The sequence below is a fragment of the Myodes glareolus genome, chromosome 16, assembly GCF_982192425.1.
Source record: "Myodes glareolus chromosome 16, mMyoGla1.1, whole genome shotgun sequence".
NCBI lineage: Eukaryota > Metazoa > Chordata > Mammalia > Rodentia > Cricetidae > Myodes > Myodes glareolus.
The window spans coordinates 63,670,783-63,695,276 of record NC_142041.1 but is presented as its reverse complement, the minus strand read 5'-3'; the positions used below and the strand labels follow the sequence as shown (position 1 = coordinate 63,695,276).

The window sequence follows — 24,494 nt, the reverse complement described above, 5'->3', positions numbered from 1 at the left end:
TCGACAGCGGTGAGCATCGGACAGAGCTTCATTCTTACACTCAGCTGTGTGCTGAGCCTTCAGAGGAAACAAGATTAGTGTAGCTCATCCCAAGCAACTGTTTCTCCTACATCCTTTGCGCAGTAGTAAATGGTGCCATTATCCAGATGAGATTGTTTGCATCTCAACAGGAGTCCATTTGGAGTGTTCTCCAATTATTGAATGATGTTGATTAAAATCTAAACCCAATCCATCCACAGTTTTGCTTCTCTATGATTTCCACCCTGGTCTAGGCTGTCACTTGTTTCCTGGACCACTCCAGCAAACTCAGTGGCTGTTTTTAGCTTCTCTATTACTTCCCTAGCTGAGGCATCTTCTCATACGTGTCTATGAGAAGCTAAATCAGTACACCTCGGCTAAAAACTTCCCAGTGGCTTCATATTGTCCTTGAAAGCAAATGCAGATTTCTCGGTTGTGGCCTCCCAGGTGACATGAGGTGATCAGACATTCCCTCCTCTGCCGCCTGCCCTGGCCCTGCTTTATCTCGCAGCACTCCCTGTTCACGCTGCTCCACCTGCCTGAGAACCTTTGAGCACAGGGTTCTCGTGCTCAGGATTCTTCTCCTCGACCTTGGTCCCTGCCATTCTGTTCTTGGAGGATGTCTTCTCGGCTTCCTCCCTCTACGTCTTTCCATCCCAGCCCTGCTCATCCTTCAATGCATCCTGCTCCATTTTATGGAATTTCATAGAACTTATCTCCACCTGGAGTCAACTTACTCCTACCGTGTGCATATTTTTTATTGTCAATCTCTGCCAAATAGGCCACAAGGTTTATGAGACCAGTGAAGCAATCTGCACTTTTACTGCAGGATCCCCTCAGAACCTAACTGAAATCAGTAGTTTCCTAATAAATAGTCATCTCCTGGATTTATGGATGGGATAAACTGATCTGAGGTCCAGTTTCAGGAACTGTAAAATGGAGATAGCACCTACCCCACAGAGCTCCTAAAGGAATTAAATGGAACAGCATGATTGATCACACATTTGAGAGTTCATTCCCCAGTGCCTCACAGATAACATTCCCCAACCGTAACTACTAATGTTATGTTGTTAATATTAATGAGCAGTAAACAAAGACTTTTAAACTAGTTACTGGTCTCCAATTTCCCAATATTTCAACCAATGTCTTTATATGTAAGTCAGCAGGTTTTTAAACGAAAGGTAATAAAAATATGAAGCTGATAAATAACACAGCCCTGCTTATATGGCCTGGGGTGAGACTGGCAGGTTTTAGCAATTTAGCATCATTCACTCTGGCATAATCTCATGAGCCAAGCTATCTTTACGACACGTCCATAACTGTGACTCACTCCAGGAAGGGAGTTACAAAACACTGCAAGAGGGAGTTCAGTTTTCATGGAACTTTTTCCTGTCACCAAGTAAAATGCCATCTTAGAACTGTAGCTGCTGCCTTCCTCTGACGGTTCTGCTCTGTCCTGGTGTTAGAACTATAGCGGCTGCCTTCCTCTGATGGTTCTGCTCTGTCCTGGTGTGTGACTATTTCCCTCTCTCTTGATTTTTACACAATCACCCTTGCATTTTCTTATTTTTGTTGTGGTTTTCTGTGTCAGTGACTGCATTGGTCAGAGGGTGTAGACACACACACTGGCTTAAACTCTTAGTTTGATTAACACTTTTAGTGTGAAAGAATCAGAGATTTTAAGACTATTTTTATCTATGGACAGGTGTACACTCTTTAGAAAGAAAATTCAAAGTGACTCGAATCCAAACGAATCCTTATATGCTAATGAGAAAATCCAAGCTTCGAATAATTAATTAAATTTCTTAATATAAGTACATCAAGTTTAAAAATGCATATGTTAGGAAAGAAGATTATATCTTATTTTGCTTTTCTTTGTAGATTTCAGCGCTGTGGGAAGGAGTTCCCAGGCATTTCTGAAGATTCTAATTAGGGACCTTCAGGGAACTCAAGACAGTACAGCGCACCACCTCCTTCCTCTAACTTACCAAACATTGACTTCTCTAACAGCCAGAAAACAGCATGAGTGTGGTTATTTGCTATTTGTTCTTCCTTCTCATGTAAATATTTAAACCCCAAGACTACAGATAATTACTTGATCAACTCTTAACCAATCAATATTCTTAACAAAGCCTGACAATAGACACCAGACACTCCTGTCTCCGGATGGAATAAGGAGGTGAAAAGATGAGGAAAAAACCCATGTTTGACTCACAAAGTAGTCCACCTACTGCTTAGCATACTAAATTAGAAATAAAATTAAAGACCAGTGCTTAGCAACTATCCAAAGCACTTTCTAAGGGAGCCATGGTCTCCTCTAAGTCATACCTGGTCATCCAAGGGCAGCTCGCAGAAGGCAGGGATGTACTTGGCCCATTCCACCAAGACCAGGAGCTGCTGCTTCATAGACTCACAGACATCACTGATACTTGCAATTCTCTTCAGGTTTATGTCAGCACTTGCACTGGGGCTTGGGGCTGAGATCTAAGGTTAACAGAACATTGTACTCAGCCATCATTGAAACTACTGGATAGCCCATTAACTTTCTCCTCCTATATTTATAAAGTAAAAAGCAAGGACGCAAAAATTACCATTATCATAGTACTTTTATATATATTAAACATCTTTAATTTGAAAACTAAAATCATTCTTGGCTTAAAGTTAATTTGAAAATATGTGTATATAAATCCACACTCTGAGAGCATAATTTTATTTTAAATACTAAATCTGTAAACCAGGTTAGGCTTTTTGAGGAATTTTGTAGTTCAGCCTGGTTATCTAAAGAAATTGATAGTAACCACAAGAAAAAAATACTGTGATTTTATTTTTAATTAAAACTCACATTCTTACTAAGTCAGTCCATCTTTAATTAAAGTAAGTCCATCTTTAATTAAAATAGCTAGTGAATAAAATTTATAAAATCTGTGAAATATTTAGGGAAGAAACTAGAAATATTTATGATACTACATTAAACATAAGGCTGTAAAAATAAAATTAAGAAACAACCTTTTGACTAGGCAATGGTGAAATGTTTGACACATAATGATAATCATTTTTAAATTGCACACGACTTTCAACTGTATGAAAATACAAACGCTACTTAAAATGCTGTTTCATGAGAAGGCAAACTACCTAATCAAAGTTTTGTAAAATTAATATTAATTTTACACGCGTACGTGTGTATATATGCGTGTCTTTTTCACGTGAACCCAGATGTTTCCTCACCATTCCCCTTTAAGTCATTTTCTAAATGCTTTATTGGATCATCAAGTAATCTGCAAGTAATAGCGATGATAATGGGATGTCAGCCTCATCATATTACTCTGGCGTTATCAAGAATGAAAGTAGACTCACTGCCTCCTTACAGGACCTGATTAACTACTTAGCTATTTCATAATTTGCTTTGTCATGGACAAGCACCCTGAACATTTCCAATAAAGGCAATGATAAAACATACTCTCTTCAAAAGATTATATGACAGACTCCTAAATGGTTGGTTTTTATATGTAAAAGGAATGACTTACCGCTTTAACTTTATACCTGATATTCTTATTCTAAAATTTGAAAATAATGATTTACTTTCTTCCCCATTTTGAGAATTCTACCTTTAATTCTCATAAAACACCTCTTCCTTAAGGAGGTAGGGAGTTGACTTTTTGAGTTCAGGAATAAATTTTAAGGGAAGAAGTTCTGACGGCAAATTCCTTCAAAATTAGAGCACTTGATTTCACACATTCAACTAGACTAAAATATTGTCACTAGAGCATCATGGTTTATTTTTACTCAGCCTCATAAATAAAGAGTCAAACAATTTAAGATAGGGTCTTGCTCAACAAAATTCAAAACTAAGTCAACAGTTCTACTATGTTCAAAATGATGTGTCGGAGCCTGTCTAGGTTAACTTTAGCACTGAGCCCCAAACAGTGAGCTCAGATTACAGCACTTTGCATCAGCAGACATTGGATTCTATTGAATGGAGCCAATGCTGAGGTGTGGTGGGTACCTGGCGAGACCGAACTTCAGCTTGTGCCAGAGTGTTTATGGAAGGGATGTTGCTGCCATCAAAGGTACTTCTTCTGGTGCTTATTCTGTCACGTTCATTTTGCACAGCTAAGGAAAAAATTACAGATGCTATTAGTGAGATCTCTACTATGGGCTAGGATATACAGCTAGGAATAAGGAAAATTACAGAAGTTCAGACATGGTCTTTCAAAAGGCAAAATGTAAAAAGTAAGACTGCCTTTTTATTTTCTTTTTGAACTACTTTTAAAAGTAGAAATAGGCAAGTTTGTCACCAGCACTCATAAAAAGGAGTCGCTTAGAATTTGTGATGGAGTGTATGTTGGGAAGTTTTGGGCCACCCATTTTAGAAATGCTGTTTTTAATAAGATGGCTTCTTATTCTCTCACAGTTAATAAAGCTGTAAGGTAGCTAGAGAAGGAACATTGCCTGCCAGGTTGGCCAGGTCAAAGATAAGTCACTGTCAGAAATGAGTGAGTCATAGTTTCTGAAATTCCCATTTCTTTTAACCATAAAACACCTACCATAAGGCAGAGTAATTTTATTTTAGTTAAGATGGCTTAAGCAAACCTGTGACCTTCTACAAAGCAATGTTTACAGATGTTAGCTTCAAAAATCAATGCACAACTTGAGGTATCCATCTAGAAGACAGAGACCTGAATACCTGCTTCTCAGAAATATTAAATCATCTCTTACATTATATAAAATGTCTGAGAGAGGTAGACCTGTTTCCTTGATTCATAGAGAAAAGAATAATTATGCACATGTCCAAAACTATTATTAAAACTTAATTTTTAAGCATAAGGGAAAAAAGCAAGCATGACCCCATAAATTTGCATAAATATTCAAATAAAAATGTCAGGTATCAAAGTTAAATTTCAAAAATAAGAACGTAAAATGAACTTCCATTAACCAAAGACAAAAGAAAAAAACAAGACCTATAGTCCCTTGATTATTTAGGTCAATCAATTCTTTCATTAAATCTGTTAGAAATATGTTGATATTGGCTGGGCAGTGGTGGTACACATCTTTAATCCCAGCACTCGGGAGGCAGAGACAGGTGGATCTCTGTGAGTTCAAATCCAGCCTGGTCTACAGAGCAAGTTCCAGGATAAACTCCAAAGATACAGAGAAACCTTGTCTTGGAAAACCAAAACCAAAAAACAGAAAAGAAGGAAGGAAGGAAGGAAGGAAGGAAGGAAGGAAGGAAGGAAGGAAGGAAGAAAGGAAGGAAGGAAGGAAGGAAGGATCATGATATCAAATCACCAAAGTTTTTTCCAACAGAGAAATTCAACAATTTCTACATCAATGTCACAGAGACCTAAAAATGGCAGCTAATGACCCTGTTTAATTAGCAAACAAAAATAGAGGGCTTTTGTCTAAAAGAGACATCATTAGGGTGGATCAAATATTTAACATTTTATATTAAAAATCATACTTACTAATAGCTCATTTTTTAAAATTATTTTCCACTAATGTGGAAATACACATGAGAGATGAAAACTAAGTTACTCTTCATTCATATGATCAAACTATAAAAATGCTGAAATATATCATAAATATATCATAAATATATCATAAATATTTACAATATATTTACTACTCTCATGTTTTACATGAATTCACATTTCTGTCTCCACTTAATTAATTAGATGTGTTTTTTGTGTTTATTGAAGAGTGAGATGCATCAGTTTTGAAACTCAAAAGTTACTTTTCAATCTATTTAATAAAATCAAAACACATCATTTTATGAACATTAGAAGATGTAATTTCACTGTTTTCAAAGGTAATTTTATTTCATAAATTGTAAGACTCAAAAGGGAAATGCAGACTTGATATTGCTTATAATTTATAAGGTAAAGATTGGTATTAGGTAATAAGTCAAAAAGATATTTGATAAATTGTGCAATTATTTCTTTCAACCTAATGTAGCTCTTAGGACATTAGCTATGTCATTTGTTAAAGGAGAAATTGCCTCTTTAATTTAGTGAACTCTACTTTTGTAATATTCTTTTTAGATTAGCAACATAATAACAGCTAACAAAATTTCCATAATTTTAAATTATTGAGTTAAGAGAAAAAGAGCTATGTCTGAGGTGGATTCCTTATGTTTCTTACTTCTACGGCATCATGATTAGATTTAACTTTATTTTTTAAGTTTGTAATATACTTGTTGAAAACAGCTCTTTGCATGTGCCAGAAAGAGGCACTCAATAAACTACAGGCAAAAACTCTTACAGCTGCTAAGTCTGCCAGATGTTGAGATGTGTAACACTCTCATCTCTAAATGTATCAGAATGGGAAAAGATAGAATGAGATTACTTAACTGATGGAAATAAAACAAGACATACTAAACCCATATCTGCACCGCTTCTTCTACTGAATAGAATATAAAATTTTCAAGATGGAGGATTACTTTGTCTATCGAGTTCACAATTAAAATCTCAGCACCTGGAACAGTATTTGAAGCAGCAATGTCCATGGATATTTTCAAATGGAGGAATGTATAAAAAGATGTAGTTGATGTTCATGAGATAAATAAATATACCCAGTTGTGACTAAGAATGAAAACTGTGTATACAATACATCCATAGCTTTAGTCTTCAGATTTTAAGATCTATAGGTTTTGCCTATGTAGTGAGTGGTGTCAGAAACAGATAAACACTAGCTCTACCACTGACTCACTGCACAACCAACTAAATTCTTCTTCTCTAGGAACTCTGACAGATTCCCCATTAATATATTGAGGGAAATCAGAGCTTATAGGTAGGTGATGTGATTATTGAGAATTCTTGCACATTGTTATCAATTTTCATCGATAATGTTAACAATCATCATCATCATTTTTATTATTACTGTTACCTTCTTTCTTCATTCCTGCTCTAAAGCACTTTCGTAATCGACAGTATCGGCATTGATTTCTTTTATCCTTGTCAACAACACATTGGCGACTGAACCTGTAGCAGGAAGCACATATTAGCTCACAGAAAACCACTGTTTATCAAAGAAACCCCGTCTGCCAACAATCAGACTTTAAGTCAGTACAGGCAACCAGGCTCACCCTAAAGCATGTAGAAAAGTAATTCCCTAAAAATTGAAAGTCTCATGGTCAGCACATACATGGCAATACACAGCTCCCCTCTCAAACATTCTTCATACTAACATAAAACTGAATGACTACGTCATTTTGGGCTGATGTATATAATTATGAGTCATGAAAGTCAAACCCAGTTTTAAAATCTTTGTCGTATAAATTTTTGGTGTTTATTGCTAACAATTTCAGAACAGTGGACAATGTATCATGATTCAGAGCTTTTACAGTTATGTGGTTTTTCTCTTTAAATGTTTTTATTCTATGAGTTTTAAATGACATCAAGATAGATTTAGATTTACTCCAATTATCAAATTACAGACTATTAAGAAGGGCACTGAGAATGTAACTTCTTAATGATGTATCAGTTTATTCTCTATTAAAAAAATCCGAGGATGGGGGTGGTACATTAGTAGATGAAGATGTAAAAAAATATTGAAACCCTTAGACACTATGGGATAGAATATTAAATGCTTGTGCTGTTTTGGAAGAATGCTTTGTGAACTTTAAAAAAAACCAACGTCTACACATAGGAAACAGCAGTTCCATGCTATTGCACATACCCCCCAAAATGGGGGGAAAATCTATATCTAGTGTAGCATTTTTTTATGCTTTTTTCAAGGCAGGATTTCTCTATGTAGCTTTTTAGCCTGTCCTGGAACTTGCTCTGTAGACCATGCTGGCCTCGAACTCACAGAGATCTGCCTACCTCTGCCTCCTGAGTGCTGGGATTGAAGACATGTGTCACCACGGCCAGAAAGTAACACTTTTAGTGAGGAAAATGTTAGAGTTCTGAGCAGATAAAAATCCCAGACGATGGAACAGTAGTATCTGTTAGTAAGTAAGAATGAAGCACCAACAGACATGCTACACTGTTGATGGACAGTATTCAATCACTGTTGACTGAAAACACATCCAATAAAGGTGATACCAAAGGCCCATAGTGCATGGTTCATTAATGTAGTGTCCAAAGAGGACAAATCTACAGAAACAGAAAGCAGAATAGCAGGTTCCTCACACTGTCGTAGAGTTGATGAAACTGTTGGATACCCTATTGAGGACTTCTTAACAGCATAATTAAATGCTGCTCTTGACTGATGACAGCAGTAGTCACACAATTCTGTTTGTGCTAAACTCTAAATCCCTGGTTACATGTGATGCTATTGCCTCATTCCTTACAGATGATTAGCAAATGATGTGGAATGCAAAATGTATTTTGTGGTCTATTAAAATGTGTGGGCAGCAAAAAACAAAAATTTGTGGGCAACAATTCAACATTGAATTAGAATAAGGCAACAAATAAACTGTGCTCTCAGAGTAAGAAAAGACGAGCCACATTTTTTAAATATATATATATATATATATATATATATATATATATATATATATATATATATATATATGGGGATAAAGAGTCTCAAAGGAGGAAATCAAATGACCAAAAATCACAAGGAGAATACATTTAGTTAACATTAATTAAACAACAAAAACAACAAAAGAAACATATGTTACTAAGCTCCTAACACGTTCAAGATCTTGATGTAGGTACAGACTATATGAGTGCTGCCTACATTTTCCATCAAAAGAAATTGCAGTGTAACAAGGACACAGAAATGTTGAAAAATGTTATAGAAAATATTCTATATACAGTATTGAAGTAGAAGATTTAAGTACTTTAGAAGGAAAAGGCCAGCTTCAGCATCACAGGACTGGTAAAGCCAAATTAAAATTTATCAGTCTAAAAAAATAGGATGCATTTGAGGCAAGCAAACTTTACTAAAAAGACATTATAGTGTCTTAATTTGCATCCATATGATAACAATTAAAAAAGAGATCACAAAGCTTGCTTGATAAAAAAATCTGTGAAGGATCTTAGCCAGCTGACAGCACACATGGTGAGAAGGGACAAAAGTCCCAGCCCTAGTTCTAAGGAACTAGCAAACCTCAGAAATTTTTCTGGGAGCTATTCTTCCCTGCCTGCCGCATAGAGGAAATGTGCAAGTCATCAGATCACTGTCAGAACCATCACTTTTCATGGAGATGTGTTTTACTTTTAATGGTGCACATGACTCCAAACCATGGAACCTCTATGCTGCTTTGTTCCTTAGATACTAACGTGAAGAACTGTATGTGTATCAGGTAACCATAGTAAAGATGTGTTTGGTGGAGAAGATGATTCATGTTTAGCTATGGAATGTTCATGTGTACAAACACAATACCATCAAAATGTTCTTTTCTTTGTCAGATTTCAAAAGTGGATGATATATATTTTTATAAACTTACATCAAATTCCCCTGCAAATATTACAAGACACCAGGTGAATATTAGTGGAGTTATGTATTAACTTTTATTACAACTTGAAAAGCAAAATGTTGCCAGACTTGTAATTCTCAAATGCCCAACTTATTTTTAGAACAGCATTGCAGGACTAGAGATGTAGACAATTTGGCTAGCATGTGAAGGGACCCAAATTTAATCTCTATTCCAACCAAACAGTAACAGTGACAATAAGTGATAATGTCTATTACTGATAGAATAAGTTCTTATTTTTATTTATTTATTTTTTCTAGTTCCTTCAAGGTTAACATACTCCTTCTTAAGTTAAAGTCAGTGAGTTGGGTCAAAAGCTCAAGTTCAACCTAAACAATATATATTCAAGAATTATCGTAGAAATCATTCAGGATAAATACTTAAACTGGTCTATGATATTGACTGGGTAATAGCAAAAAGACTAGTAGGAATGTATGGACACATCAAGTAATTAAACAAGATTTAGAAAAAGCACTGTCAGTTATGAAAAATTTAACATGAGAAGTAGTTTGAAGTGAAAATTAAATTTCACCGTTTGAGTTGTAAATTACAAGATCATCTGTAATTTTATAATTTTGTTCTTAAAGATCGAGGATGTATTGAGTCTGAAAGAAAAATTAAAAAATCAATCTACACACCTTAAGGAACTTCTTAAGCGGATTTAAAAACTGTTTAGTGGCATATGAAATGTGATAAAACAATAAAGAGACACAAGGAAAAGATTAGTACTAAATTCTCGATGGTAGTTGCCCCTGTAACACTGAAGAGAATGACAGAATGGCCAGGGAGGTGTCCCCTGGAGGCTTCAACTATATTGCTCGAAACTGGGTGGTAGGTATACGAATGTCTTTATACACATTTACAGGTTTCAAATTGTCCATAGCATGGAACTACCGGTGTGGACGTGGACTGCATCTACAGTAACACACTCTTTGAAGCTTGGCAGTTTTGTTCAGAGTTACCGAGACATGGAAGCACTTGATTTACTTTCCTGCCATCCTCGTGATGAAGGACTTCATCACGTAATCTCTTCATTTCGTAATGAAGAAAACTGCAAAAATGAGCGCTCCAATACCTGCAGGAATAAACGTGACTTTTCCGAATGCTGCGCCTGAAAAATCCCTTGCAACCATCACAGCTGGATGCCCCGTAATGCTTCCCTGTTGCTCTGTCCCCACAGATGGCACACAGACAGTTGACACCACTGTCGCTGGTATTCATACTTGTGGTCTCGGGGGCAGAACTGTCTGTTGAAGGAAGATGAGAAGAGTTAACGCAGCTGGCAGCAGCACAGTGCCCTACTGCTTACTTGGACGTCAGCCTTTGCTTAATGGAGTCCCTTTCATGTGCTGCAAGCCTCCTTCTCAGGCTTCTGCCTTACACTTCTGCTCCTTCAATTTTGGGTTATGATTAGGCTCAATCCCCTAACTACCACCTTTCTCAAGGGAAGCTCATGTGATCTCATGACATTCAGTATCAACTGTATAAAAGAAAAATCCTCAGATTTTATTTATGCCTTGATATTCCATAGATAACACCACAGAATACAGTCTTTTTTTTTTTTTAGAAAAAAACTTTATTTTAAAATTTTGGTTATAGCTTCATTTTTCTTTTAACTTAACAAGTCTAATATTTAATCTCTCAGGATTAAAAAGAAAAAAAACAAGACTAAAGTATTCAACAACAAAAGAATGTCAAGGAAAGGGCACAACTGCCCCATTTTTCAAGAACGTAATAGCTATTCCAGTTTAACACCTAGCTTCAAAACAAGATGAGTTTTCATATTTTCTAAATGAAATAATGTACAACCACTGTCTTCTTCATCTATGTTTGTTATAACTTTCAAGCACAAAGCTTCATTTTAAGCTTGGTTTAAAAAAAAAAACAGGAATGATGGCCAACCTTAAGATGTAGTGTGCACCTTACAGGACATTTTGTTAACAATCATGACACAGTTAATAATGCCATTAATAATAAAGTCCTCAATTTAGAATCTGGAACACTTCTTCCATCAATGGGGGAGGGGAAATTCAGTCCAATGAGTCTGTCTCAAGATCTTCATTGCTTGTATACTACACTTGTATTACAGTTTTAAAGACTTAAGAACCTATGCAAAAGTTTCCTTTTGAAACCTAGTAAGAATAAGAGTTGAAAAGAGAACTCGGATTTCCAACCACCTACTAAATGAGCCTCTGCCTCATTCAGTCCTCCTTATAAATGCCCATATTCCAACACACAGATAAAGCATTAGGTGCCATTTGGAATTCTTCTGATCACCACTAACTTACTGGGATCCCATATTTAAGATAATTACTCATCCCATTTTCCTCCTTCAATGTAGTCTCCTTTTATCCAGTACCATCATTTTTCTCAAGGGTTATTAGAATAAATTTCTAAGTAATTTTCTTACTGACATCTGTAAGGAAGATGTCCTCTTTATTTTGCAACAGTCACTTCATGTAACCTTTGTTCATCCAACACCGCTATGACTTCTCATTACAAAGCAGAAGGCTAAATATTGCACAATGCCCCAAAATGACCTACACACTCAAGTCCTCTACTCCTGCTCTGTTTGACTTCTTCCCACCGCCTTTCACAGCTTCCATTCTACACCCTGCTCTACACCTCTGCTACTTTTTGTGTTCTTTGAATCCTGATTTCGTCAACTGTACTGTTAATAGTTTCCAGGACTTTTCCAAGCCTGGATGTAAGCTAAGTTTAAGGGTTCTGATCACTTCCCCCATTTATCATGAATCTTCCTTACTAATTCAAAGTCGGCTCCCACCTGTCTTTCAAGAAGAGCCTAGAGTGCCACAAACGACTATTATTTTAAGCTATGTTATCATTGGGTTGGCTCATGTCCATTATTACACAGAACACCAGCATCATGATGTCAGGAAACTCATCTGTCTTACTCATCCTGTTCTTCTTCCCCTCTAAGACCAGGGACCAGCTAGAGTGGAACATCAAACAGCTTGAAGAGAAAATACTATATATATATATATATATATATATATATATATATATATATATATATATATGTGTGTGTGTGTGTGTGTGTGTGTGTGTGTGTGTGTGTGTGTGTTGTGTGTAGTATATATATATATACGTGTGTATATATATATATATATATATAGTGTGTGTATGTTATATATAAATACTCTTTAATGAATCTACATTGTTGAAAATACTATATTAACTCCAATGAACTCAAAGACATTGAAATATATAAGGTACTACAGTAAAACTTGAATTTGATTGACTGGGGATATAGCTCAATGACAAAGCAATTGCCTAATAATCTAGTAATCACAAAACCATAGATTCAACCTTAAAATTTTAATTATAAATAAACTGAATACATAATATAGGTATAATAATACGCAATTACTGTATCACTAAATTTAAAAGTTGGCAAATCCTAATTACATTATGTAATACTATTCATATTCTACTTAAGAATACACTATATTTTTGAATAGATAAATGTTCTGATATGCAATTGCATAAAGGTAAAAGGAAGTTTTATAAAAATATACTGAAAATTAATCATGTGACATCACAAAATGTAGAATATAAATATTAGAAATTTTTTATAACATTAATAAGGTATTAGTAGTACTTTATTGTCTGAAATCATGATGAGAAATTATACAGAAAGTGAAAGACCTTGGGCTATTCCTCCCTGAATGGAATGTCTTCATCAAATCCCTCCTCTCAGAGCTCAGGGAATCTCTCTGAAGTGAAGGTGGAAAAGTGTAAGAGCCAGAGAGAATGCAGGACGCCAGGAAAGCAGACCCCTCTGAATCAAGTAAGCAGGGCTCATATGAACTCATAGAGACTGAGACAGCACGTACAGGGCCTTCACAGATCTACACCTTGTCCATAAATAGTATGCCTTCCACTTTAGTGTTTTATGGCATTCCTGGGTGTGCAAATAAGTGTATCTCTGATTCATGTGTCTTAGGCTCCCTTCCTTTCATTGGTTTGCCTTATCCAACTTCAATATGATCGTTTTGTTTTATCTTGTTATGTTTTATTTTGTTATATTAAAAAAGAGAATAAATGAAAACTCAGCCACTAGTGTAAAGGTTAACAACTGAGCTGGGAGAGGGAGAATCAGGTTTCCCCTCTAGAGAGGCGGTATATTGGATGTATCAAGCACTCGAAGGAAAGCTTCATGTTCAAGAACAGCTGATCTATATGAGGAACTCTACAGGTTTTTGTGTGCCTTTATTTGGTTACAGTTTGCTGGGTTTGTGGTTGTCATATTGTATTGTTTTATTTTTCTTTCTGGGTGCTGTTTTGTTTTGATTTCTTGGTTTTGAGGATTTTATTATTATATTGGGTTTTTGCTCTTTGAAAAAGAATTTAAAGTTAGGTGGGTAGGGAGGGGAGTAGAATTGGACAGACTTGGGAGAGGGGAAGAATATCATCAAAACATAGTTAAACTTAAAAATTGCTTTAAATAATAAAAATATTGTAAAAAGAAGTATCTGAAATCATCTGTACTCTTGGATCACACTGAAATGTTAAAAACAAATTTAACTCTGGCTTCAAATTTAACACAATATTTACATACAGTTGGCAATGTTGCTACAAACAAGTAAATTAGACACTGCTGTAGAAGTAGCTATGAATATGAATTATCTTAGTATTTATTTAGTATGAATTATTTAGTATACGCTGATATATATATATATATATATATATATATATATAGAGAGAGAGAGAGAGAGAGATCATCTGCTCCTACTACTTGCAAATCTGTGGCCTGTTATTAAAACTCTGATTCTACTATAATAGTTTACTGACTGTCTTTAATCAAAACTGTACCTTTCTAAGAATTATACTACAGCTTCACTGTGTATTTGTGTTAAATTATAGAATTGGGTTTTTCAATTTTTAAACATTTCCCCAGTATAAAGTTCTTGCTTATTGAAAATGTAAGTGAAGTCGACTTCAGGAGAATATTAAGGTAATCATAAGATGATTCCTAAGCCCTGAGCCACACAAGCACACACAGAGACACGCAGACACAAACACAGGTACACACATCTCCCATAGTGTACAGAATTGTAAGGTCTAACAGTTACAACCTATTTGAGTAAGCGTTCTCCTTTGGAAAAACAATACATGCAGCGTAACTAGTAAAAGGTATTACATAAAGACCCAACCCCAAACAATCCATGTCGCATTTAAAGTTAAAATGTTACAGTAGATAAATACCAAGAGCTCTGTGAAGCTAAATATTAGCCTGACACTTGGGGTTATAATATAAACCTTTATGTCTTTTCTATCTGTGGCCAGAGAAGAGACTGCACAGTCATTTTAAGTGTAGTTTCTCATCACCACCCGTGGAGTGCTGAAATGATGAGAGGAAGGGGGGACTCAGTAAACTCCCCAGCATCCGATGTAAAGATGCCCATAAGCCACTTTAGACACTGCATAGAAAATGTACTTCCAAGTACAATCTGTCAAAATTACTTATTACTATGATGTACAACAAATAAAATAGCCCCCAGAACTATGCTTCTTACCCCAACTGGCCTATCCAGAGTTCTGAGGTAGCTCTAAAACACAAATACAAGCTGTTCTACCTCTCATAGTACACAGCTACGGCAACATGAACTGAAATCGTGTGATGATGCACAAAGCCTCAGGTTTGTAGCCTTAAAAACATCTCCTGAACTCCCCAGCAATGAAGCTAAGCCAGCCCCTCAAGGAGCGCCACTTCCTTCTCCTCTGGGGCTGGCTTCTCTTACATATGAGTGCATGAACTCACCATTGGAATTATACAGAATCTGCATAGTGTCAAACTCCAAAGTTGTGTATGTTGGGTCCAAAACTTCGCTGTAGTTTCCCATGTCCATGTCCAGCATCGGCTCTGACACCCTCATCATCGGCTGAGAGACGCACATACGAGTGGCTCCACACGCCCGGAGTGTGGCAACTGGTAGGCTTTCGGGCCGGGAGTACAAACCAGAGCTAACTGTCAATGGGTGACCTCAGTGCTTCTGTGGGAGGAGCTGTCAAACTGTAACTCCTCCAGCAACCCATATTCTGCTCATTTTTCTTTTATGGCATACGAGAGCAATTCCTTGTGATAATCTTGGAATGCTTCGTGGAATTGCCTCATTGAAGTGATTTTCTAAATGGACTTCCAGGACACAGTAAATGACATCACTTAAAGAGGGGCTAAACACAGACAGGAATCCCTGTCAGGTTTTAGTCGCTGTCAGGTTTTTGTCAGGGATGGTAGCCTACATGAGGAGCTTCAACGCGCAGACCACACATTTTGAGAAGTCAAACTCACCTTCTCTTTATAATTAGGTAAGTGAACACTGAAACTTGTCACTTAACACAGTGAACACTTTAACAGGGTCAGGTTTCCTTTATATGCACAATAAAACTGACTTTGTTTATTTTGGAGTAGAACAGATTCACAGTTTGTACGGTCAGGATTTATGATGTGTTCTAGCAGCGTAAAGACAATGTCTCTATGTGAGCTGTGCAGTATCCTCCCAAACTATCCGTTTACCGTCTGGGTCACTACACAGTTGGGAATTTCTGGTGGGCAGACCCAGGAAAGTGGCCAGCATGCTGCAAACCAATGATGATAGTAAGGAGGCATTTATTTTGACTTTATCTAATTACATCCAAGGCATAAACCAAATAAAGCTATCTCTAGTGTATGGGTTTATACATTCTGATTAACCTCAACATATATGACACAGCATTTTTTTAAAAATATGTTATTGTAGCAAGAAACATTCTGAGTTCAGTAAATACTTGGAATATTGAGTGTCAATAATTTACTTCTGAAAATATGGCTACTTATTTTATTTTTTAAAAAAGAATGCTATACTTACTTTTTCATGGTTCTTTTAATTTTGAATATTTATATTCTATATTTTTAAAGATTATAGTAAGTTAATCTTGTAAATCAATTACCTGCTCTTATGGATATTCTTAGATATTATTACATTTTCCCCAGAGAAATATAGTATATTAGGACAAGCTTAACACATATGAAGGACTGTGAAACAAATATGTCACATTAGCTAAACACACCAAATTATACTGACCATTGCCCTCACAAAAATATATTTCCAATTCCCAGCTAATAATTACTTTAAAGTGAAGAATGTTTCAATGAAGGTTAAACACTGTTATTACATTTTTGGAGAAGTGGCAGCAAATGCATACTGGGCTTTTTGTTTATATGAAATATTTCCTCTTTGTGGTAATAGGGCTATGCTCCTATGAAGACCAAAAGACTGTGTGCACAGGCCTCAGCCTTTCTTATCTACATGATAACCAAACAGCATGATGGATGTCAGTGTGATCTTTATTTATTACACTGCCAATACTAAAATCAACACAAACACAGCTCAGTAGAGTAACCCCACCGTTTTCTGATGATTCTGCACTGTGCTGTTTTTATGTGACTCTCAGGCCAGGGTACTCCTCTTCATGGTGGAAGTGTCTGAACACAGGGCTTTAAGGAGTTGCTCGAATTATTTGGAGCTGGATTCGGATAGAATATGTGTTTCCCACACACATAATAGTAAATTAATCTTTTCCGTTCCCAAAGAAAGGTTGTAAGGCTACAAGGAGTTCCGAAATGCCAAATACGTCCCTTCCAGTGCAGTTTGCTTTTGTGACGAAGTCAGACATAGGGACACTCACAGCATCTAGGCAGCCTCAATTCACAAAAGGAAGGATTCTCCAGCATTTTTCTCAGATTACAAGCTTGTACTGAAAAATCCTTCTTTTCATATCCATGCACTGATAATTTTCTAAACTAATTAAGCAGATAACCAGAATAGAGAATCATCAGGATGAGCATGTCCGATCCTTTTGACTTCTGTGGTAGACATGCTAATGTTTGGTTGTATAATGAAAACACTAAATGTTGTACATTCCTAAGGACCCTCCCCCCCTTCTTAACATAAATCCCATGTAGTGTCCTCAGTCACCAATATCTTTATAAACAGAGATCAAAGACAAAGCTACCCATGGAGCAATTTGAATGCAGAAGCCTTACAGTTTTCCAGTTCTTAAAAAGATTTACTCTGCCTACTTGAGCTTACTTTTACTCATCCCATAGCATTTATTTTAATTTATTAAAGGAAAAAGATAAAAGTCTTTTTATATGTTCTATATGTTATAGAAAATTTACTGAGTTACTACACAAAAAATTGCCATAATATATTATAAAATGAAATAGCAAGAAGAAATGAGAGGAACATGCTGGACACCAGCACTCCAGAGGCGTGTGAAGCAGCGGGAGGCAGCCATCGTGCATGATAATTATTGCATTCCCTAATGGAGACTAAAGGTCTGAGTTCATCACAGGAGTTAGCCAAACCAAAGCACTTATTATACATTGGTTTTACATTGAGATTATTGGTACATATAATTGACTTCCAGTCATTTTTCACAAACTGAGAATAAGATTCTCGGTTTCTAAGCCCTTATTCTATATTCTCTATTCCTATTTTGTTTAAGTCTATTTAGAATATTTTATTTCTTCAAGCAATTGGAATATGAAGGATGACAGGAAGACTAAGGGGAATGCATGAAGAGGGAAGGAGAAATTGAAGTGAATAAAAGACAGAAAAAGTTCACTTTGAACTGATGATCATGAATCATAAAGAAAATAAGTATCACATTCTGGTTTTTGTTTTTTGTTTTTTTTGTATTTCTCATGTAGTCCTGAGTTATAGGAGGGAAGCCTAGAAGGAGAGAAGGAAAGGTGAAACAGAAAGAAAGTCTTAAAGTTGCTTATTCGAGCTGTTTATTACTCATCATAATCAAAAGAAGTATCATAGTCTGGTTTTACTTTTATTTTCCATCCAAAAGTGAGTGTAGAGTTCACATAATTCAGAAAAAAATCCAGCTTACAGTTTCTCACACTAAAGGTCATTAGATTTTAAGAAGAGTAGGAAGAAGTCATAAGGCTACATTAGATTACTCTTTTTTCAAGGCTTTACTATAAAAGCATTATCTTCGAGGAGATGGAACTGATGCTCCTGAACTCTCCATTCAGCTGTGTGCATGGGCAGAGCTGCCTACCCCTGGGAGCCTGAAACTCCATGCACACCCTGATGATGATACATACAAAGGCACTGAGAGGAAGTAGCATCCCTTTTCTAAACTAGAACTATACAAACATTATCTGCAACCAAAAATATAAGAAATAAGTGATAATGAGCTGACCCTTCTTCATCCTCTCTGTCTCTCTCACTCTTTCTCCCTCTCTCTGTCTTTGGTGTTTGTTTTTTGAGACAGGATTTCTTTGTGTAACAGTTTTAGCTGTCTTGGAACTAGAGCTTGTACATTAGGCTGGTTTTTACCTCACAGAGATCTGCCTGCCTCTGCCTCCTAAGAGATGGAGTTAAAGGCATACACCACCACTACTCAGCTCTCTCTCTCTGTCTTTGAGGCTGCGTGTCACTGTGGCCCTGGCTGGCTTGAAGCTCACCAAGTCAACTAGGTTGACCTCAAACTCACAGAAATCCTTTGGACTCCTCTTTTGAATGTTGGATTCAAAAAAGTCCTCTTTTCAGTATCTGTAGTAAGCCTGAGAAATATACTCCCACTCCTTATGGAGAATCTAGGGTTCTGACAGATCAAATGTGTATTCTCCGAGCTCTGGTCAGGTCAGTCACTCTGAAGGGAATGCTGACAGTAACTAAAGTGTCAACTGAATTAGTATGATCAAAGATTTTTAAAACTGCTTTTCTCAAAGTGGTGATTCTATAAATTGCCTTAAAAATTCATACACTTTCTTGAGAGAAACAGAACGAGGTAAAAACGATGAACGTAGTGCTTACAAAGGAAAACTCAGTTTAGCATTGACTCTTAATAGCAGAAACATTTCTATCTTATCTGTAGGACTATTAAGTCTGTTAAATTGTTCTATACTTTATATTTGATTTAATCATTCCTTCATAGTGTGATTTAAAAAAGAAAACAGGCTAATAAAAATCAAGGTTACTTTCATTAGAACATTTTTCTGGAAGAAAACATTTTATTTTCAAGTATAGTTAGTAAAATTTATTCTTTAAATTTAATCCCCAAGGTATATCTGTAATTTTCATCATTTCCATATTCTACTTTACCAACATGAAAATCACACAAATACAGTCACTGAAAGCTAAGAGGAGGAGGGAAAAATCCACACCCAAACAGCAATTTTCACTATAAACAGAAAACCATCAGTTGATAGTATCCATTCAACAAAATGACATATTAATTAAAAATAAAACAGCATTCAACTTTTCACTTTTTATAAAAACTCAATAAGATCATTTCACTTCCTTGCTATTATTGAACTGACTAAATTGTCATCCCTCTTTGAAATAAAAAGCTTGCCTCTCTTTTTAAGTCTGACGAAAAGAGAAACTGCGAACTAAAAAGAAGTCAAGGCATACAATTATTTAAGTGTTTGTCTTCAAAGAAAATTTTGCTGTCACTTACACAACCAAGTTTTCCATTAGCTATAATGATGGGCTTAACCCTCAGAAAGATTAGTGTTTTTTTCAAAAGTCCAAATACATAAAATTTTTTAGAGAAACAAAACCATCTTTTCTTCTTATTTTCTTGGTCTTTGCCCTAATAGACCCATGTAGTGGTCATCAGAATTACATCAACTCATTAGGACACATATACCAAGTCTTTCCTGACATTAAAAAGTGTATTGGTATTTTATTAGTAGTAGTATTACTAGTGTATTATATACTGACAATTTATTCCTTAGCACTGATGAATTTTTTAAGCTGTAAATGCAACTCTCATAACTGTGTTTAAATGTATTTTGAATTCTTCTCTTAAAATTATGATTATTGCATAGGGCGTTTCTCAACTAATGTCTTGCAAATCACAAGCAACTCAGGAACAAACCTAAACTTTTTGGTATTAGACGTAATACATGACTTTTTGTTTGTACAAAGTGAATAACTCACACAATTCTAGAGAATATCTTTGAAAGCAGTGTTTTGAGAAATAGATCCCAGACACAGGTCCTTTGTGACCAACAGAACTGAATGAGAGAGATGGCATTCTGTATTGCAGTTGTGACATGACTCAGTGGTTTTATTTCCCTTGTTTCCTTGTGACAGTGCCTCCCTTTGTAGCACAAGTCAGTGTTGAATTCTTGATCCCCTTACCTTTTCCTCGCCATTTTTAAAAATATTTGTTCTGCTTATCTATGAAACCATAAGATTATTGTTTGTAACAAAACATACAAATACATATAAACTTCAAGACTGAGAAATATGTGAGACTGAGACTTGAGGATTGCACAGCGAGACCCAGGTAGAAGCAAGAAATCCACTGAAGGAAAGCCTTGGAAGACATACAAAATCTGCATATATTAAACTTGCCTTCAAGGTCAGTTGCCTTATGATTCAAAATAGACTCTCCTTTTCTGAAGATAAGAGGATGATTAGCCCTCAATTATTAACTGGAATCCAGATTATGCTGGCAACGAAAATAAAGTAAGTGTGGTATAAGGCGCAGGTCCCATGGGCAGGCTCTGCTTTTGCACATTTTTTTCGTTTTACAATGTGTATTATCACTGCTGCTGCTGCAACCTCAGCAAAGCTGGCTAGAATAATAAAGATTATGATGGCACGCCAATACCAAACTCGCTGTATTATACAGAAGAAAGGGAAGGAAGCAATCAGCTTTCTGTTGTACTTGTTTCTTATGTATTTCCAAGGATACAGGGCTTTAGAAAAATTAATGGCCGCTTTATGATCCTGAGTATGTGTTCCAGCCTGAACATCTTAAATAAATATGCTATAACAACCATGAACTTAAATCTGGAAACCAAATAAGTAAACAACTAAGAGTTACATCCTTTGTTTTAAAATGAAGTCCTAGATTGTGTATCCTGTCACCTGGTGAAGAGCTGCTACTCGGTACTCCTCACTGGAGTTTTCTTACCTGCCACAGTAGATCAATACTTTATTGTGACACTTGATTTGGATAAAACTAAACAATCAATTAAAATAATTGCATTTGCATTTAATAAAGGTAGGTATATGCTCACAACGGAAATGTTAATATTTTGCCTCTCATTTATAAAATGTTTAAATGTTTAGATGCTATTTTAAATAATATACAACACATAATTATACTTAAGAGAAAGCATATTAATCTAATATAGACTAATTATCTTAGGTGAGTTCTGTACAAGGTATCATTCTTTAACTATCTGGAAACTTAATATATAACTTACATGTCAGTCTAGAAGTTTGTAGATTCTTATGCGTGTTAGAATCAAGAGACTCTTAAAGGTCACAGAAGGTCCAAGACACATCAGATCCAATGAAAACAGTGGAGCTAGAGCAATGTCTTGGCAGTTAAGAGTATATAACTACTCTTGTGGAGGATCACAGCTCCCAACACCCACAGTGAGGTGACTCAGGACACTCTGTAAGTCCAGGCTCAAAGAGTCTTCTGGACTCCACAGGTGCCTGCACATATCCCCCCCCCCCCACACACGCACACGTGTACAAGCACACACCTGTACCTACATATAAATAATTACAAAGAAAGCAAATATTTTAAAAATATATCTGTTGATGGGGGTGGTACTTGTGCCTTTGAAGAACTTTATGTGATTCAAAAAGGATCTTTGAAGTGACTGTTTCTGAGTTTGATGGACAAATAAATATACCTTCAATTTTCTACTTATTATTGTGGTTCTGGGGATTGTTAACACTATACTGGATAAGCACTTCATAAATACCAAAGTTGTAAATTGGAGACCTACACAAGTAATTAATTTGACATACCATAAACATAGTTCTTGGGTTAAGTACTTTCCAATCACTATCTATTTCTACAGAAAACACTCAAAATATATTTTTTCATAGATCTGTCAATCAGGTAATCATCACCATAATGGTCATCCTCCTCGTCATCACCACCATCACCAATATCTCTATAAGAGAAGGCAGACAGATAAAGATAGATGATAGATAGATGGATGGATAGATAGATAGACAGACAGACAGATAGACAGACCATTGACCTTCCAAAGTATCCAAGGAAATATATAACTAATCCTCACCCATGTATACTTCTGAAGCAGAGCTGATTTACTGGTGTAGAGGTACATAGGAGTGATAGTCCTCCTGCTGACTCCTGAATACTGTCTTGAGTAATATTGTTATTACTATTGTTATTAACTCTTACATGATTCGGTGGGAAGTTGAAAATGATGTTTGCAACATTATAAATCTAATCCTAGTTTAAATTCAAACCGAAAACTGTACTGAATTTTAATACTGTAACTAACATTTTAGTGTTTCTCAAGATACCAATGATAAAGCTTCCCAACACACACACACACGGTTCTTCTAGTTGCCTCACTCATTTGTACTGTTGGGATTATGATCAGAAGTAAAAATTGGAAAACATATTTCACGTAGTTTACGAAACAAGCACTAGAATAGAAAATGTTCATATAATATTATAAGGAAAGGTTGCTGAGGGCCCAGCTAGGTGTCTCAGCAAATCAGAGTCTCTAAAGCCAAGTGTGATGACCTGCCTGTGGTCCCAGGTTCCACATGGTGGAAAGTGTGAACTAACTTCCACAGACTGTTCTTTGACCTACAAAATATGCCCATCCACACACAAACACCCAAGTATACACTCTCACACAAGATTAAAGTGTATCAGAAAGTTTTTCTTTTTAAAGAAAGTTCAGAGAAATTCACAAATAAAAGTCAGTAAGGATGCTTCCATAAACCTAAGACTATTATAAGAGCTTACAAGCCCATTAACACTTCTCAACATTTTTCCTTACAGTCTAGCATTTGCAATAGGTAAAGAAATTAAATACTTACTATAAATTTTAGGAAATGATATGAAAATTATTTTTAGAAAATAGTAACAAGTAAACTCAATCTCAAATATTAAATTCAAAAAATATTAGTTTTATGAAAACTATAGTTCTTTTAAAAATAATGTGTGTATTCTGGTTATAAATCCAGATATATGTTGATTGGATTTTATTTACTTCTGATGATTAGAAGAAATTTTAGATGACATATAATCAAACACATATGAAAGAATAAAAGCTCGCAAAGAGCTAAAAATAGTAAATAAAAGAAAACCAGAATTAATCCACTTGGAGCATGAATATAAAGCCATCTATGATGCTTAGCTTTAACTGACAACTTAAAGTAACATAGAATAAAATGGTAATATCATCCCAGTGAAGGATTGCCAGCATTGGTTTGACTTGTGGACATGTTTGTGGAGGATTGATTATCTTAAATAAGAAGTCTAATTGTTGTGAGAGAACCCATCCTAGCGTGGATAGCACCATTCCCTAGGCAGTGGTAACCTTGAACTGTGTAAGTGTTACGTGCATACATTCATTTCTCTCTGCCCTTGACTTTGGGTACAATAAACTACCTATTTGAAGTGTGTATATTGATTTTCCTACAGATAATTATCTGTAATCTTGAAATGACAACTGAATAAGCCCCTTTTCCCACCAAGTTGCTTTCTGTTGGGGTAATATTATCATAACTATAGAAATACAACCATAATACAATCATAATTTTAAAAATATGACAGCACTAAGCTACAAACAAACCAGGAGATTAAAATGAGAACTGAAAACCATTTATTATGGATTCACATAATTGTTTTATTATCTTTAATCTCCTGTGATGTGGGAATACGCTCTGTATGCTGTGAATATGTTTTATGACCATTGGTTAAGAAAGAATCTGCTTTGGCCCATGGGAGGGCAGAATATAGCAAGGCGAGAAATTCAAGCAGAGATAGGGGAAGAAAGAAGGTGGAGTCAGAGAGACACCATGTAGCCACCCAAGAAACAAGAAGTAAGAAACTATAAGCCTCGTGGTAAAATAGAAAATCATAGAAATGGGTTAATTAAAGATGTAAGAGTTAGTTAATAGGAAGTCTGAGCTAATAAGTCAAAGAGTATGTAATTAGTATTAAGCCTCAGAATGGTTATTTCATAACCGGTTACAGGAGCTAGTGAGCAGGACCTGGTGGG

The 24,494-nt window shown here is 35.8% G+C and overlaps 1 protein-coding gene across 2 annotated transcripts in view; it reads right to left on the bottom strand.

Moving 5' to 3' along the window:
- The window catches only part of Hnf4g (hepatocyte nuclear factor 4 gamma), a 141,304-nt gene that overhangs the window by 13,099 nt on the left and 103,711 nt on the right, over positions 1 to 24,494 (bottom strand). The window contains exons 1-5 of one of the 2 annotated variants that reach the window (XM_048420344.3): positions 15,225 to 15,426; positions 10,515 to 10,686; positions 6,901 to 6,995; positions 4,022 to 4,128; positions 2,347 to 2,502 (exon numbers count right to left, since the gene is read on the bottom strand). In XM_048420344.3, coding sequence (XP_048276301.3) covers positions 2,347 to 2,502; positions 4,022 to 4,128; positions 6,901 to 6,995; positions 10,515 to 10,686; positions 15,225 to 15,360 — 666 coding nt within the window. In that variant the 5' untranslated portion in view covers positions 15,361 to 15,426. Of the gene's footprint in view, positions 1 to 2,346; positions 2,503 to 4,021; positions 4,129 to 6,900; positions 6,996 to 10,514; positions 10,687 to 15,224; positions 15,427 to 24,494 lie in introns of those variants that run through there. The other variant, XM_048420346.3, reaches the window with a different exon arrangement.